The sequence below is a fragment of the Electrophorus electricus genome, chromosome 26 (assembly GCF_041902795.1).
Source record: "Electrophorus electricus isolate QZ-2024a chromosome 26, ASM4190279v1, whole genome shotgun sequence".
Classification (NCBI taxonomy): Eukaryota; Metazoa; Chordata; class Actinopteri; order Gymnotiformes; family Gymnotidae; genus Electrophorus; species Electrophorus electricus.
The window spans coordinates 12514976-12532500 of NC_137522.1; the positions used below are offsets into that span (position 1 = coordinate 12514976).

The following is a 17525-nucleotide window of genomic DNA, read 5'->3' on the forward strand; positions in this document are numbered from 1 at the left end:
GCAGACCAGCAGACGCACTTGAGTGAAATTGAAGGAGTGCTTGACATTGGCCTGACACAGATTGTCTGAAGATCACAGACAGGAGAATGAATGGTCACCTTTTTCAGGGCAACTTTCAGTGTGTGACAAACAGCACATTGTGTGACAATTTTCTGGGACATGGATGCTGTACTAAACGCATACAAGACAGAAAACTGCGGACACACGGTGTGTTCCATGGAAGTAAAACTTTACTTACACTGTTCCAAGTGGCAAAATTAAAACACAACAAAAACATCTTGGATCTTAACTGTGCTGCAGTGAATATATTACAAAGGAACATAAATAGATGAATTTCATTTTACATTTCATAACAGGAAGAGGGAAGATATAATGGAGGGAGCAGAGAGGAGAGACGGAGGGAGCAGAGAGGAGAGATGGAGGGAGCAGGGCTAATAAGCTCAATGTCCATATTTACAGCCCCTAGCAGCCCTAACTCTTTACACACACACACACACACACACACACGTCTGGTGTGTCCTTGCATCTTCCCATTTGGAAAAAGGAAAAGCAGAGATTTACAGGACACAATCCTGGATATCAGTCCCGTGTTCCCCCTAAAGCCAGAGAAAAGGAAGCGTTAGTTATGTTTGGAAGCAGGTTCACAACACTATGTAGTGAAGATAAATGCAGTTTTCCACCAGCCAGATGAGACACACATGGCCAGGGATGACTCCTGTGTTACAAATGTCTCTGCTTCTCTTTTGTCTGTGTGAGGAACATCTTCACGTGGAAGCTTCAACCTGCTTCAATCTACCAGCCTTGAGAAACTAGTTCTGGCAGCCTAAAATGGAATGTGAAACACGAGTCTATTGTGAGTCGGGGACGCCTGCGTGAAGGACGCGTGGGGCTGCCAGTGTGTGTGCACACACACATCACTGCAGGAGCCCCACAGTCTTACTGCTCCTGTCCACTTCCAACCGCACAGAAGGGCAGTGGTGCGAAAAGGGCCAAGACTTAGGTCAACGGCGCAGAGAGAGAGAGAGAGAGACAGAGAGAGAGAGGAGAGAGGACAGAAGAGAGACAAACAGAGAGGACACACTGCTCGGCTAAGGAACGGCGACCTCGGTTCCCCTCTGATGTAAACACTCCAGTGCTCCTAATGGCCTCCACATGTGATCCTTCTCCACGTGTCTCTGCCATTAGCAACGACGTGGCCTGCACCAAGCAGGGAGAGGTAGCGGTCACGGAGCAGCCGGGGCAGGGGAGCTGGAGAGAGCAGGAGCGCCCCGGAGCGGGACTACTATTTTCTTTTGGAGATAGATAATGTCCAGGCGGGCCAATGGGCGGTGCGGGAAAGGCCTAGGTCTGCAGAGAGCGACGGTAGGTGGTACGCAGTGGCCCTCTGTGCTTTGCTGAACTTTGCTTTGCAGGAACTGACATTTGATTGGTGTGTCCCCTGAGTGGGGAGCTCCTTCCGGTGTTGGGGGGGATTAACAACCTGGAGCAGCAGAACCAAAGGTGTCCTCACTCTGCCAGTTTGCCTTTTGCACCCCAGGAGGTTGCTTCAGCAAGCCGACCTTCACAACCTTCAGGCAGGTCACCCACCCAAAGAACTTTCTATATAAATCTGCTACTTTTCTCATAAGCCTATATCCTTGACCCCTTTCATGTAATAGTTTTTATCGCTTGATCCCTGTAAAAAGGGATCAAAGTGGACAGTTTTATTGTGACATACAGGGTTTCTCACCTGCTCACGGAGATATCTGCGTTCTCCTGTAGGTCTCGTTGGTTATGGAGAGTCGCGTGAGCCGTGCCCCGTAATAGTCTACGATGTAATCTGACCCGTCAGACGGACCTACAATCTGAAGGGACATATACAAGTCATCTTTTAAGAGCCCAGTCACAGGACTGATTTATACACGATTTATATACGACATGTCAACCAGTGACCAAGAACTCTCACACCAAAGTCTTTAGGCATTATTGAGTTAGAGGCAGTTTTATTAGAGAAGACAGATTCTGAGTTTGACTGTAGTCCTAGTGAAGCTCACTCCAGGTCCCACATGGTCCGCGCTGCGATGGGAGCAGGATGAGATCATGGGCGGAACTCCGCCGTGTCCGGCTGCTGTCAGAGCACGGCACGTGAATGGTGTAATGACTTCCTGCAGGTCTGTGTGCTCACAGCCTCTGCGCTGAGCCCTGCTCCGCCTCATGACAATGGCAACATGCGTCTGGCTTGGGGAAAAGACCCACCAAGGAGCACGCACAGAGCACTGACTCTGCCGTCTACGTCAGCCCGATTAGAACTCCTCCACCTGTACAGCCGCTGTTACAGATGCCCTGACGGAGGCCGACTGGGTCACTTTGCTTTGGTGTGGCAACATTAGAGAGGCTATAGGGGATGGTACATGAGTGCACACACACACACGCGCGCGCACACACACGCACGCGCGCACACACGCGCGCGCACACACACGCGCGCACACACGCGCGCGCACACACACGCGCGCGCACACACACACACACACACACACACACCTCTCCCGTCTCTTTAGCAAATCAGAGCAAATCGAAAAGTTACACGTCGCCATTGATCTTCAAGTGCAAGTCGGAAAAGCCAGGCATGACTGGCCGGACAGAATCGATGAATATAAATAATACCAACATGCACTAGGTGTTTATTCATTAGCAGCGGGAGGCGTCCCAGCCAACTCCGCTAAGAGGGACGGAGGTGAAATATGGCGCTAGAACGTTGCGCACTGGGCATAAATGGACTCTCAGGGGAAGAGATCCTCTTCATCAAAAATGTCACGCTTTAAAAAACGGAGCAGCCGGACAAGCGTACAGCTAATTGAGAGTGTAAGCGTGCAGCAGTGAGCCGTGCCAGCCGTACTTCTTAAAAGCATTGCTCTCTCAGGGCCTTCAATAAGACATTAGGAGAACAATAAACACTCTGAGACCCCCTGTTAATCAAAGTGCTGGGCCATTTAAAAATAAATAAATAAATAAATCTAAATTAAAATAATTAAAAGGGAGAAAGGCACCATTTCTCTGCTGGTAAGAGAGCACAGTCATGTCAGCAGAGAGGGCCAAGGAAGGACAGACGAAGGCTTGTTTTATCTGTGAGGGATTCTATATCTTATGGTTTTAAAGGTGAGGAGTTCCAAAATGGCTGGAATTTAAAGATTTAAAGAGCACAAGGGCTTTCCGGACACAGATCAAAAGCCTTGATGTAGCCTAAACCGGGTTTTCAGTAGGGATTCACTGCTGACAGCGTGATTTAGCCCTCCGATCCAACATAGCTGCGTCCAGAGGAATGAGGTGTTATAGGCTTACTACAGCAACCGAACTTTCTAGAACACATGGTATCGTTTGACACGAGCTCTGAGCTAGCAGCACTGTGTCTGCAGCACATGTCTTCCCCAGTTCATCTATAAAACTTCTCAAAGTTAAATGATTATTGCCAGCCAGCCGGGTGGCCTAGAAACACACATTAAATCAAACACGTATGCACTGTACGTTTTCACCAAGAATCATTTCCAGAGTCGTCAGTCAGCCGCATGCATAAGCATGTGGTGAAGAAGTGTGAGAGAGGAGGTGAATTTTGGGGGGGGATGTATATATGCTTCAGCTGTGTAAAGCTTCATTCAGGTCTGGAGAGAATAATGAGGACAGAGAAGCTGAGTATAGCCCTAACAACACGACAAACGGACTACTCCCCTAACTCCCAAAGACCATCCGGCTTGGGCCCCTTAATGGGGGGGGGGGGTATTTCCTGAGGGAGCTGGTGCCCAGTCAGAGTGGGGTGGGTTTGGGGCGAAACAGAGTGCACTCATTAGACTCTTTCACAGAACAGGAGCTGCCAGAGAGGAAAGCACAGAGACACAGGTGCTACACACACACGAAACGCACGCACACACACACACACACACACACACACACGCACGCACGCACGCACGCACACACACACACACACACACACACACAAAGGAGGCGAATGGCTTTGTGAGGCTCTATGTCTATAGGGTTTAAAGTGGTTTCTCTGTTTGCAGAAACAAAATGTCTTTGACAAATGAAATGTCACACCCTTCTACTTTCTGAAAAGTGACCAAAGGTATTCATGCCACAAAACTGTTCAGGGAATTGATAGCTGGTCAAATAGGCATATCTGTTACAGCATTGTTTTTTTACCCAAGAACCAAGATGAATGTTCCCTCTATTTTTTGTAAGTGTAGGGGAATTGATCTATACAAACTATACAAACTCAGTAAGAAAAAAGTCCTGTATTTACAGTCATTTAGTTCTAAATCATGCCATTTTTAATGACAATAAAATCCTTCTAATATTGTCATTACAGCAGCACGAGCAGCTGCAACACATTCACAATCAGACAGGTCCTCAAAAGTCCTAACTCAGTCCTACATACCTGCATGGATATCAGTATGAAGTCTACCAGGCTTCCAATTCCACAGAAACCCACCGTGCAGAACTTAAGCAGTCCTAGGAAAAAAAAAAAATACAAACAGCAGGTTATGACTATGTAGCTATGTATCGACACCCTGCCACAGTCCTGTATGTCTACCGAGCTGTACGAGGTCCACGCAAACTGTTCTGAGGACAGATGCCAGGCTATACAGGCAAATAAAGCTCATCCGCCAGGGGACCTTGTTTGATTGCTTATTTTGTTGCAGGCTGTTGCTGAGGCTTTGAAGTCAGTCAGTAGCAGGTTTTTTGTAGGTCAAAGAACTTCCACAGGTGCCATGAGGGGCGAGAATAAAGGGATCAGCTCACGCGTTAGAAGCTGAGAAACTTGTGGCCTATGGTCACACTGTGTGCAAAACATCTTCAAAAGGAGGACATGCAAAGAGCCAGAGGAGGATGGCATTCAGACGGACGCTCACAGTTCGCAGTCATAATGTGTTGTTTCCAGAAATGAAGAAAGTCAACATTTTCCATTCTCAGCACAACCATTTAGATACACCCTGAATAACTGCTCGACATAAACCATTAGAGGTCCAGAATTGCAATTAATTAATCCTCTCCCATCCAGTAATTCAAACATAATTACTGTTAATCGTTAGTAATGGCACTGATAATTGGTCATTGAGAGACTTAAGTGTGTCGATTCCAGCACTGATTTCAAAAGGGCTGTCAGCAGAGTGACTGGGCAGCCCTGCGAGGCTGGGTCTCAAGAGCTGAATGGTGCAGCAGCTCGGAGGTCAGGCCAGACCAGGTGCAGTTCTCAGCGCCTTCTGGTCTGGCTCCAGCACCGTGTGGGCTCTCAGCTCACCTGCTCCTCACACACATACACGCACACGTGCACACATGGCCTTCAGTTACTAGGGCCTTTTGTGCTTCAGCAGGTGCTTTGCTGAGAAGAATGGCCTTAAAATGTGGAGTGAGAGGTAGAAAACAAGTGCCTCCCACCGCATCCTGCTCTCCTTTGGCATTAACGTTACAGTGAGAGCTAGGTGAGAATGTTAGGAGTGTTCATTTCCTCACAGCAAATGCCAATTTCCCCCAGGATTTATTCACTGGCCCAAATTTGGATCCTGAGAGAAAAAAAAAAAAACACACTAGTAAATGACTGTACTCTTGCTGATACATTTTGTTAACAGTTACAAAAGGGATAAAGCAGGAACTATTTGGGCAATATCATAAAGAACTACTTGTTTGGAAAAAACAGTTGATGATTAATGGGAACATGAAATTTCATTAGAGGCTTGAAGCTGAATGTTTTCTCTTCGACCCAGTAGCCTCCCTCTTATACCATATAAACCATATATGTAACATATTGATCACTGCACTGTAATCAAAGCTAAGCTGGGGACTGTTTCACAGAATAGAAAATACACTATTCAGAGCAGTGAGGTGCAATGATGGAACTGAATTATGAATGATGAACTGTAGAAAAGCACACAAAGTTAAACAGCATTGTTTAATATCCGTGATACTCCCAACTACACATCTGGTGGAAAAATGTGTCCTCAAAATGGAAATAAATAAAAATGCTGTCAACTCTAGAACATTTCAGCCCTGGTTAACTTGAAGTCCAACAAAACTCGGTTGCTATGAAATATTAAACAGATGAAAAGGAAAAGTGATTCTACTTGCATATGTAACGAAGTAACAAATGAGCAAAAACATAGTTACTACATAGCAAGGTGATGTAATTTATTAATTAACCTGGAGAAATTAGTAGCTAGATACTACCAGGCCCTCATAGGGTAAAGATTTACCTAGAGCTGGATAGCCCAAATAGAAACGATCTGCACCCAGCCAACCCACAAACAGTGACAAAGCAACAGCTACTTTGTAGGAATAACCAGTCCTAGCAGAAGAGAAAACACTGTCATCAATATGCAATAGGAATAATAGTATGTACAAACACATTCCGTATGTTTACTATTTGTTCATGCAAATTGAGGAAGTGTTAACATACACATTACGACATGGTACACTTTTATTAAATCCAACCTCCTCCCCACTGAATCTGAACTTGGTCCCATTTGACAGCAAACAGGTGATGTTAGGTGCAGGAAGGCATTCCACTGAAAACAATGAATGATAAATGTTGTACAAGGAATAATGTATAAATCAAAAAACTGCACTTTATGAATCCTAAAAACAAAAACAAAACAACTGTCTGTAAAAGTTATCTTTGAACTGAAATACTATAACTTACCCCATGCCAGAAGATCCTTGCAATTTTCTGGCTCTTGAGTTGCATCATCAATTTTAGGGCTTTTGCAAAGATACTTGAAATTATCAAGGAAAATTGGGTTCATTTTTTAAAATTCAGACATAGTAATGCTATTTACCAGAGGAATAAAACTGTCATCAAATGACAATGTCGCAAAGTGGAACATGGACTCCCAGTAAAAAGGAAGGGGAAACGGTTACCCAGTACCCCACCGCTGTGTGTATGTATGTACACACATAACAACCATCTTAAAAGTGGTCAGCAACAACAACGCTGTCGTAGATGTATCGTAGCGCACTACTAATCCAATATCAGATTTAATTCACTCCCTTACAAATGCTGTTTGTGTGCGAGACACAGTCCATTAGCTGGCCCAGCTTTCACTACTCTAGCTAGCTAGCCTAGCTAACGAACTATCCTAACTCCTGTCAGCGTTAGCTAGCCACACCGAGCAGCGTTAAACTGCCTTTCTTCCTCTCCTTTATCAGAGGATATTGTCCCACACGGAGGTCTGCACAGCCATCAGCGTTATTCGTGACGATCTGAGGTAAAGTCGAGCAGAGCAGCGCGCAGAACAGGCCATTCCAGGTCGCGGCCATGTTGGAAGCGGCAGTCACGTGACCTAAAACCCTTTTAAAGAGACAAACCGTTAGAAAAGTAACCGAAGATTTGTGTCCTGTGAGGGTTTAGCCGGTGGTTTTTGTTTTTAAAGAGCGTTAGTTTGACCGCCCCGTCAATGAAATGGAGTTGTGTTATCAGATAGAGTTTGAATCTACGGGTTCCGTAGAACTTTTAATTAGTTTGTTTTGATATAACTAGCTAACCGACGAGCTAGTAAAGTTTCGCTAGCCAGCTAGCTAATCCGCTTCAGCACAGCCAGCCAGCTCAGTTAAGTCAACCTGCTAATACCTACCGAAACACCCGCTAGAAGTCTTGACGTAAGGGACAGACAGCAGGTTTGTGCATTAATAGATATGGTGCATCTCAACACGACTCTGGTTAAGAGTTCTGGGTTGAAATAGTTCTAAAAAGATGCACTTGGTCTTAAAGTTGGTAATGGTGCGTCAGTTTCACACAGTAGCGTTAGTGCACCTGTTAGTGTTAGCTACTAGCTGTGTGTTACGCTATATTAGGACAAGTGCAGTGTTTGCAACTCAAACTAACTTTATCCTAGAGGAATGTGTGACCACAACACCTTTTTTCTTTCTGAATACAGTTTATTTTAGGGGATGTGCACTGTGCTTTAAATGCAGTTAGCTAACCTAGCTGCTTTCATTAAGTTAACTTCCTGTTTTAAGGTGAGGCGAGAAACCTCATATTACTTCCGTCCAACAGGTAAGGAAAGGGCGCTGAAAACAACAAAATCTCAGTCGAAACTTCGCTTAAACAGCTGTTTCAGTGTTCTGTTAGACGTCAAACGTTATTCCTGGGAACTTGTAGCTCACTCTAAAAACATTTAGTGAACCGGTAAAGCATTTGTCATCATTTGCAGCTTAGTAGTGGAACCTTTTTTTTTTGTGGTTGATCATAATAACGGTGGCTAATTCGTTAGCTCTACGAGCATACCGAAACTGGCCATGGTAGCGTCTGAAATAACAGCTTGGACCCTCGTGTAATTGTTCTGCTTTTCGAAAATGTGTTTTAAAAATAATTACTCAAAATAACTTTCCGTCAGCCATGTGTTCAACGTGTGAGAACGTGACAACTTTCACATCTACAGGTGTACAAGCACATTCTCCTTTTCCAACAAGGATATGTGAGGTCGTTATAATGTACATAACCTAAGTGTTGCTAAAACAGATTTAATCTTGCATTGTTCATGTCCGTTCTATGTTTGCGCTTCTTCAAAATCAACCACACCAGGCTTCAAGGGAAGAGCAATGTATGAAAATGTACCGACAGGTATGGTATATTTCCACAAATTGTAGTCAAGCATTGTAGTTATTAGTGTTTTCAGTGTGTGTGTGATTATGTTCATGTTCAGTGACTGCAGTCGAGCGCCAGCAGGTACTCCAGGCCTTGGAGAGGCTGCAGTCGAAGCTTGTGCAGCGTGAGGAATGGACTCATAGTGATAGGCTGGGAGCACTGAAGGAGGCCCTGCAGAGCCCTCTGCTCGGCCGCATACTGACCTTGCAGCACTCCGTCAAACAGCTCAAAGACCAGGTTAGACTTGGCTCAGCAGTAACAACACGCGTAGCTATGTCGGACAGAATCGGCCTGTTTGACGAGTATTCTTCAACCATATCTCTGTTATTTCCAGTGATGGTGCTTTTGTGAGTGTTGTCAGTTTAATACAGTTATTGTCATTTGTCATATACAGTTATTAATTTGGCCATTGTTATCTTTAAGTTCCTTAAAGATGAAGGTGAATAGCTACTGCTTCCACTGCTGCAGTTTCAGAGTATACACATCACGCTTCTCTACTGCTGAGTGGAGACATTGAAACCCCCTTGCTGGTATTTGTATTCAGCCGGAGGTTTTATTGACACAAGAACCCTCTACACAATAAACAATCCACTTGCCAAATTAAGATAATGGCAATAACGGAAGCTTGCTTTCATATTCTAAGTGCTGGGAAGGTCAGACAAGTACCCACGAATGCGTCAGGTGAAAACCTATTGTGTATACTAAGGCGGGTGGCTGAGAATTTCTGTTTTGTGGATCTATCAAGCCTTAATATCTACTGTCTTGGTTTGAGTAACTGCCTTGTCTGAGACATATTGATGAAATGGCCAGGAACCTGCTCCGTCAGCCCGGCCTAAATAAGCAGAAGACTGATAAGTTTCCACAATGTGAGTCTAAAGGTCATTAATACATTACCTGTTTGGGAGTAGGGAGAACTGCAGAGGAATGTATTGATTTCTCCCCCCCCCCCCCCACTTTCCCTCCTCCTATAGGGGATGGTTGCTCTTGCCTTATTGCTTTATGCTGTACAGTAGCAAACATTCACATTTGACATGTAAAGTGCATTTTGAGTGCCTGGTGTAAAGCATCATATTGCACAATCAGCAATAATCAAAATTAGGTTTAATTAATTCATGACATGATGTATATTTGTTATTTATCGATATTTATAGACTTATAGTCAGTAGCAGTTCCTTCATCCCAATGTGTAATAATTAAATTACACACAAGAACCTTTGCCATCTCTCTTTCTGTTCTGTAGCTGAACTCTATGCCACCTGATGCGTCCAGCGAGTTCAGTTTCTCCAGGAAGGGCCAGCTGATTGTGAGCGCTAGTCGTCCAGGGAGCAGTCTGAGTTCCGTAGCGTCCAATGGCACCACAGTGTCCACTGTGTCGTCAGAGCAGCTACAACGGTGGCTCCAGGCAGCAGCTAAGGTGAGGCACGCGCTCCTCTGTCCTCTCTATTATGTGTCTGTGATGAAACCAGAGATAAGGCCTTATCGACGGCCTTCTGGAGGTAGTTTTCTGGGTTTGTTTTTTTTGCGCGTGTGTGTGTGGCTCTAACAACTACTTTTTTCTACTCATATCTAATGTGTTTGGTTAATAGAATTTTTATCAATAGATGGGTAGTTTTGCATTATTTGTCATAATACCCTTACATCATCATCTCACGTAAACACACACACAAACATACATGCATGCACACCAACAACCCTCTTGTTTCTACAATACCTAACCTCAAATATGCATCTCATTACATGCGGGTCCTCCACAGGGGAGAAAGATGGAGCATGTGAACCTTTCCAGGCCTGTGTCTGGAGGCTTGGGCTTCAGTGTGGTGGGTCTGAGGCCTGATGGAGTGGGCGCTCATGGAGTCTTCATCAAACAGGTGCAGCCCGGGAGCATTGCAGCAAGGTGAGCTCAACACTCCAGTACTTCCAAGCGTTATGCCCATGGTAGCCATTAGTAACGATGAATTTAGGGAAGAGAGCAATGATCCATAAAATTTGCTTTTCATTCAATTAATGATATTTATTCATAAGAAATAAAATAAGTCTCAAAGGTCCCTGACCAAAGAACTACAATAAATCTTTTAAGGAAGAATGCTGTTTAATTAAAGGTCTCTGCCAATGCTTAGAGATGGCAGGTTGCAGGAGAATGACCAGATTCTGGCCATCAATGGGATTGCTCTGGACCAGAGTGTAACCCAGCAACAGGCCCTTGCTCTGCTGCAACAACAGAAGGATCGAGTGGAGCTAGTGGTGGTCAGAGACACTGCAGCCAAACTAGGCCTTCTCCCATCTGGATCTGTTCATACGGTAAGGCCAGTTCGGGTGATTTTTACCAAAGTGAACGAGTGTTTTCTGTTATTCATGCATTTACTATGGGCACTGACTCAGATCCTAGAAGTGTGGCCCTAGGCCCTTTCTAAGAATTTAGTTTTCTTTATCAAGTGTTTAGGTATTTGCATATCTAAATGTATTATTTCTTAGTATGTATATGTTCAACTGGTGGACCGTTTCCTCTGTTTTTGGTTTAAAATAGGTTTCATGGTTCATTAAGTCATCCATAATCAGAATGTACAATTGAAGGAGCCCTTTGGGGAAAAAAATAAAACTAATAAAATTGCATTTCCCCTAACTCCTAGACGGCCAAAAAACACAGGTAATTTTTACCTTCGAAGTGAGCGGGAGGGAATCTAGTTGGGCAAACGTGAATGCTCTGATTGGCTGAATGGTCCTCTTTCACCAAGTGTGAGAAATTAACTCTCTAAGAAGGAGAATGAGCTTGGAAGAGCTCATCAGCCATAAGAAGAAGCTAATTAAAGACTCTACCTATAAATAGTCGCTCCCCTTTGGCCACCTTAATTAAATACTGCTTTGAGAAGGTGTTGGTGTGAAACCACACAGAGAGCTAGGGCATGGAGATTTTAAAAGAAAATACATTTTTTTAGATTGATTTCAGCCTGCTTAGTTCTGTGTATTTCTGGGCCTTTTTAACATGCTTTTTTACCACTCGTATTGTTTTAATACCCTTGGATGGAAGCCATGTCCTGCATATCAAAACCAGGCCTTTGCCTTTGTTTAATTCATGTGATAGTTCTCACGAGGTCGAGTTTAATGGAGCACAAGGCAAAAGTCTGGGTTTTATTTGATTGCTTGTTGCCAGGCTTAACTACCTGTCACCAAATGTCATGATTGGCTGTAACAGAGTAATAGCCAGCCCTGATCTTTTTTATCATTCTGCTGAAATTCCCACTTGGCATGCTGTATCGGAAGAAAATTAGATTTTGTGACAAATACAGCTTTACATGAGAGTCCAGCAGCGTCTGGATAACAAATCTAAACGTAGAGGCTGCAGTTGGGAAAACATAGCATTTATACTGTGTGCACAATTATTAAGCAAGTTGTATTTTTGAGGACTCATATTATTATTATTATTATTATTATTAATAATAATAATAATAATAATAATAATAATAATAATAATAATATTGAACAATGCTCTGTCAATCCAAAATGTTGTTAAACCTCAAACCTGAATATTTAAGACCGTAAAAGTGACGTTTTGGCTTTCTTAGGAGAATATCTAGGTAACTATTAATGTGCAGAATTATTATGCAAATAAATGAAAAACAGAAATTTTCCCATCAGTTGGTTGTTGGTGAGAATAACAAACAACTCAATTTACAAATAAACATTTCAAAACAAACAAACAAACAAACAAAAAAAAGTGACCAATATAGCCACCCTTCTTTTCAATAACAGTCATAAGCCTTCCATTCATGGAGTCTGTCAGTTTCTTAATCTGTTGACAATCAACTTTTTATGCAGGAGCAACCACAGTATTCCAGGCACTATGCAGAGAGCTGTACTGTTTTCCTTTACTTTAAATCTCCTGTTTAAGAAGGGCCCACAAGTTCTCAATAGAGTTTAGGTCAGGTGAGGAAAGGAGGCCATGTCATTTATTCTTTCATCTTTAAGGCCTTTACTGGCTAGTCACGCATTGGACTACTTCGTGCATGAGATGGAGCATTGTCCTGCATAAAATTCATGGTCTCCTTGAAAGATGCAGACTTTCCTGTACCACTGCTTGAAGAAAGTGTCTTCTAAAAACTGGCAGTAGGTTTGAGAGTTGATTTTTGAGTTCATCTTCAACCCGAAAAGGTCCAACTAGCTTTAACACATGAAATATAAATGTTAATGTAAACTAGCTAATTTGTTAATAATATGAGCCCATAACAGTACCACACCTCCACTTTGCTGGCGTCTGTCGAAGTGGAGCTCTGTGCCCGTTACTGATCCAGCCACGGGCCCATCCATCTGTCTGTCAAGAGTCACTCTCATCTCATTCCATAAAACCTTTTGAAAAATCTGTCTTCAGATATTTCTTGGCCCAATCCTGATGTTTCATCTTATGTGTCTTGTTCAGTGGTGGTTGGGTTTCAGCATTTCCTCTCTTGGTCATGTCCCCGAGTACTGAACACCTTATACTTCTGGGCACTCCAAGTAGGCTGCAGGTCTGGCATATGACCGCACTGGAGGATAACGGGTTCCTGGTCGCTTCATGTTTGATTCCTCTCAAATCTTTGGCAGTTCATTTGCATTTCTTTTCTCAACACGTTTCTTATGACCCTGTTGACTATCTGTAACAAAACATTTGATGGTTCTGTGATCATGCCCCAATATCTTAGCAAGTTTAAAAGTGCTGCATCCCTCTGGAAAAAAGAAAGGGGGGGGGGAGAAATATATAAAATTATTCAAAAAAATTTTGACTTCAGAGGCAGTTAAATCTATTTTTTGGCCCATTTTGTCTGAGGAAAAGAAGCTGCCTAACAATTATGCACACCTTGATATAAGTTGTTGATCTCCTTAGGCCACACCCTCCCTCATTACACAAATGCACATCACATTATATGCTTAAATCCACTAAGCATTCACTGTTAATACACCTTGGAGTTGGACAATATGCATAAAAATGATGTTATGGTCAAAATACTCTCTTGCCTAATACTTGTGCACACAGTGTATACTCACCTTTTTGGTTTGTGTTGTAATTTATGCACAGCATTTACAGTAGATATAGCTCATGAGGAAGAAGAGTGCATTCTTAAATGAATATCAGTTTCTAAGTTTTCGCATGTGTCAGTCAGACTCTGAAGAAATTTGTTTATTCTTACATGACCTTTAATAGATTTATCTCAACAAGCCTAACAGTGAAGACATCAGTCTACAGAACCACAGCATGTCCTATTTGTAAAGCCTATATTTAAACAATCTCTAAATCCCCTCCCTGCCTCAGTCTGTTCCCTTATTTTGCAAAGCTGAAAAAATATTTATCTATGTAAGATTGTCCAGGCTCCAGGGGATCACTGATTCATAGCCCTGTGCCTTAAAAGGCGTGCCGCACCAGCTAACTTTGCTATGTTTTCCCTTGCTTCCCGTGCCCTGCTGCCTTGGTCTCTCCATGAGCCTGGCCTTCCAAGGCTTAAAAACTCCTCTTGAATCCTAATTATAGTGCTCAGGAGCGTTTCAGAACGGGCTCAGCTCTGCTGCACACTGGCCTGGCGATGCCTGACCCAGGAGGCACATCAGGGCAGCATCTTCCCTGACTCTCTCTTTCCCCCCCCCCCCCCTCCCCGAGGAGTCTTCTTCCCAGAATCCAAGTGCTCTTAGGCCTCATCTCCCACCATGACTTTCTAATTAAAACTCAATTACTCTTTTTTTTTTTTTTTTTTTTTACTAAGTCACTAATATATAGCTGTTTAATTACACTATAGCCTTAAAAATGTTTGTATTAGATATTTAGCCCCATATTGTTATGTTTATTTTGTGATGGTATCTCTTTTATGGAGCAGGTATCTTTTTATGAATCCTTATTTCCATCTCTCTTCACATGTTTTCCTTTGTCTATATCATTTTCGTCATTGTCAGATTTACAATTAAAAGACAAAGATACACTGACAAAAATAGCACAGACCAGTCAAACTCTCTTGTCACCCTCAGAAACTGCTAACGAATGGCTGTAGCTCAGGCTCTCAAGTTCTTATCTTGTAAAGTTCTTTTCTTTTTGCGAAAGGATAAGTGCTAGTGAGAAGTTTTGTCTCCTGAGAGGGTTGCGATGGAACAGCAAAGGGAGGGTTTCATTAGACGTGCGAAAATTGCTGAGGAAGTCACCCATCAGATAAGGGGCAAGTAATAATAGAAACGAAATGTTCTGATTGCAGGTCATTAATAAGTGCCCAAGGAGAGTCTGGTGATTAGGAGCATGGGTAATGTAGGAGCAGTGAGTTAAAACAGACATGGAAAGACACACCTGGGGTTTCCTGACCCTGACATTGATCAGTGACTTGTGTGTGACATTTAACACGTTCATTAGAATTTTTGGCTTGTAAGAGCTCTCTGTTGATGTATGGATCCAGGTCATAGTTGTTCTACTTTAGTGAACCCATTGTCTAGTCACACTGTTGTGTTGAAACTTAACTAAAGAGCTCTAATTTAAGTATCCAGTTTGAGGGCTCAAACTGAGACAACCTGACGTCAGTTGATGTTGCTGATTTAAAATAAATGACTAAGTGTATTGTTGAACATTTGTTGTAATTGTTATAATGTATGAACATTTGTGAATGTATTTGACTATTGTTGATTTCCCCTCAAGCATGGATATTTTAGTTATTTTCTGTGTGTGTGTGTGTGTGTGTGTGTGTGTCTTACAGGATAAGTGGGGACATGTGGAGGAGATTGAGCTGATGAATGATGGCTCAGGCCTGGGTTTTGGGATCGTGGGTGGCAAGACCACTGGAGTCATTGTGCGTACTATTGTACCAAACACCGTTGCTGATAAGGTTTGTGTCCTACGCAGTGTCTCTCAATCCAAGACACGCAGTCCTTTTAATACAAGGTGATTTGGATGCTGTAACCCTGAGTAGCTCATGAACGTACACTGTCTGTTGCAACTTTCTAAATTCTTACTTTTTTTTTTTTGTTCTACTTAGTGTGTGTGTGTATATATATATATATATATATATATATATATATATATATATATATATATATATATATATATATATATAAAATTTATTTTTATTATTTATTTATTTTTTACGCAATCACAGATAAAGGAGCACTGCTTGTTGGTACTTAATATATGACCTGTCTCTATATATTTGCAGTCTTCTCTCTGTGAATGTGACTCTAAGTGTGTTGGTGACTGAGGCGCATGCAGTAGAACTAATGTATCACTGTGTATCAACCATTCAGTTAGAAAGAAGGAAGTGAACTGAAAAACAGTGATGTTGAGAACCACCTCTCTGTTATAGGGCATGGCAGAAAAGATGTGCTTAGTGCTCTGCATTCAAAAGTTCACATAGAATGAACTTTTTAGATTTCTTTATCCGGCCTATTCTATGGTGAACCTACTTATATTTACCATGGGAACATGACTTAAAAAACAAAAAAAAAAACCAGTTGATTTCCACTGTACCCTCTTGAATTGGGTTACAATAAAAGGGGCAGGCATTGAAAAAAGAACACTGTCCTGTTTTGAAACCACACACACTCAGCCCCTCTCCTCTTCCTGCCAGTGTCCAAAGCTCAGGCAACAAAACCCTTCTTGTTCAAAAGGCACAGCACTTGCATTTCACACATCACTGGATCTTATGCTCCAAAAAAGCTGTCAAAATTGGAGCTTTGTTATCCCTGGCGTTTCCCATTTCAGCTTTTAATGGCTGCACCAGGCTTCAATGCACCCCTGCTGTCCTGAACACACAGGCAGCGCTGGGACGTGCAGATTTGTCTCGCACGTACAGCATCAAAACGCCATTTCATGTGTCCTTTCTGCACAATGCCACAATGTTCTCCTCGCCTGTCTGTGTGTAAAGATTCTTTAGTCTATCCTTTTCCTCCTGTAGTTCATTCTGCTCAAGTCCTCTAGCAGAAGATTACGTCACTGGGTTTAGCCAGGCAAAGGAAAGGCCTTGTGAGAGCTGTCCTTTAACTCGGCGAGTTATTACACTGTTTCTGGCACCTGTTTGGGGCTCAGCCAGATTAGGTTGTAAATGTGTGCTTTAGTTGGTGACTGTGTTGGAGAGTGGATTATGGTTCTTTCTGCCCAAAAAATGTTTTTAAAAGTTGTTGTTGTTGTTTTTTTTGTTTTTTTTTCTCCCTTTATTTTCATCTTCATTTTCATTCTGACCATCCTCCTCTTCGTCTTCATCGTCTTCGTCATTATTTTAATTTTCTTCTTTTTCTTGTCTATTTAGGGTATTTAGTGAGTTACCATGGATATTTCATTAAAGTTAACAAAATTGCATTTCCAATCGCCACAAGTATTTCTGTTTCTTGTTTGGTAAAGGCATAGATGTTCTCAGATTACCTCCAGGTGGCTGTGCTGGCCATCCTAGCTTGTCTGACTTGCTCACTTTGTGACTAGTTTATTTGCCTGAATTTACAGTAATATGGCACTGAACTTTGATGGAAATGGAAGAAATTGGTCATTTGTTTTCTCATCAGAGCCAGTTGGACTTGATTGCAGAACTCCAGATCACGCCAGCTCCCCTCACTGATACTATTCTTTCACTTTATTCACTCATCCGTTCACTTCATTTGCTTTATTTACTTAATTCCTTTATTATATATATAAAAATGTCTCCCCTGTTTCCCATACTCCCCATCTCAGGATGGGCGGCTCAGGACTGGTGACCACATCCTGCGGATTGGAGAGACACTTACGCGGGGGCTGTCCAGCGAGCAGGTGGTGCAGGTACTGCAGGCCTGTGGTAGTTGTGTGCGCATGCTGATTGCACGGGACCCCCTGGGTGAAGTGCAGCCTCCTGCGCCCCCCCCGCCCGCGCCAGCCACAGCACCCATCACGTCCCTGCCTCCTCCACCTGCACGCAGAACCAGCAGAACGGTGAGGTCACAGTACAGCATTGGG

General features: G+C 42.9%; 2 protein-coding genes across 26 annotated transcripts in view; one reads left to right on the plus strand and one right to left on the minus strand.

Annotated features, from left to right (window-relative positions):
- Positions 1 to 212: 212 nt before the first annotated feature.
- Positions 213 to 7333, minus strand: tm2d1 (TM2 domain containing 1). Its single transcript, XM_035523402.2, has 7 exons — positions 7181 to 7333; positions 6668 to 6741; positions 6425 to 6533; positions 6222 to 6313; positions 4409 to 4482; positions 1730 to 1844; positions 213 to 596 (listed from the first exon to the last, which is right to left on the minus strand). Exons 1-6 carry the CDS (start codon positions 7282 to 7284, stop codon positions 1734 to 1736), a joined length of 564 nt encoding a protein of 187 aa, XP_035379295.1. The 5' UTR covers positions 7285 to 7333; the 3' UTR covers positions 213 to 596; positions 1730 to 1733.
- Positions 7334 to 7365: 32 nt separating this feature from the next.
- Positions 7366 to 17525, plus strand: part of patj (PATJ crumbs cell polarity complex component) — a 90219-nt gene continuing 80059 nt past the window's right edge. For 12 of the 25 annotated variants that reach the window (XR_014120147.1, XR_014120152.1, XR_014120149.1 and 9 more), the window contains exons 1-9: positions 7663 to 8020; positions 8361 to 8405; positions 8549 to 8587; positions 8670 to 8848; positions 9852 to 10025; positions 10366 to 10505; positions 10729 to 10909; positions 15307 to 15435; positions 17268 to 17501. Coding sequence is in view for 16 of the 25 variants with exons in the window: in XM_081708555.1 (XP_081564681.1) it covers positions 7933 to 8020; positions 8361 to 8405; positions 8549 to 8587; positions 8670 to 8848; positions 9852 to 10025; positions 10366 to 10505; positions 10729 to 10909; positions 15307 to 15435; positions 17268 to 17501 (1209 nt within the window). In the remaining 9 variants the exon portion in view is untranslated. Of the gene's footprint in view, positions 7642 to 7662; positions 8021 to 8360; positions 8406 to 8548; positions 8588 to 8669; positions 8849 to 9851; positions 10026 to 10365; positions 10506 to 10728; positions 10910 to 15306; positions 15436 to 17267; positions 17502 to 17525 lie in introns of those variants that run through there. The other 13 variants (XR_014120146.1, XM_035523398.2, XM_081708552.1 and 10 more) reach the window with 8 other exon arrangements.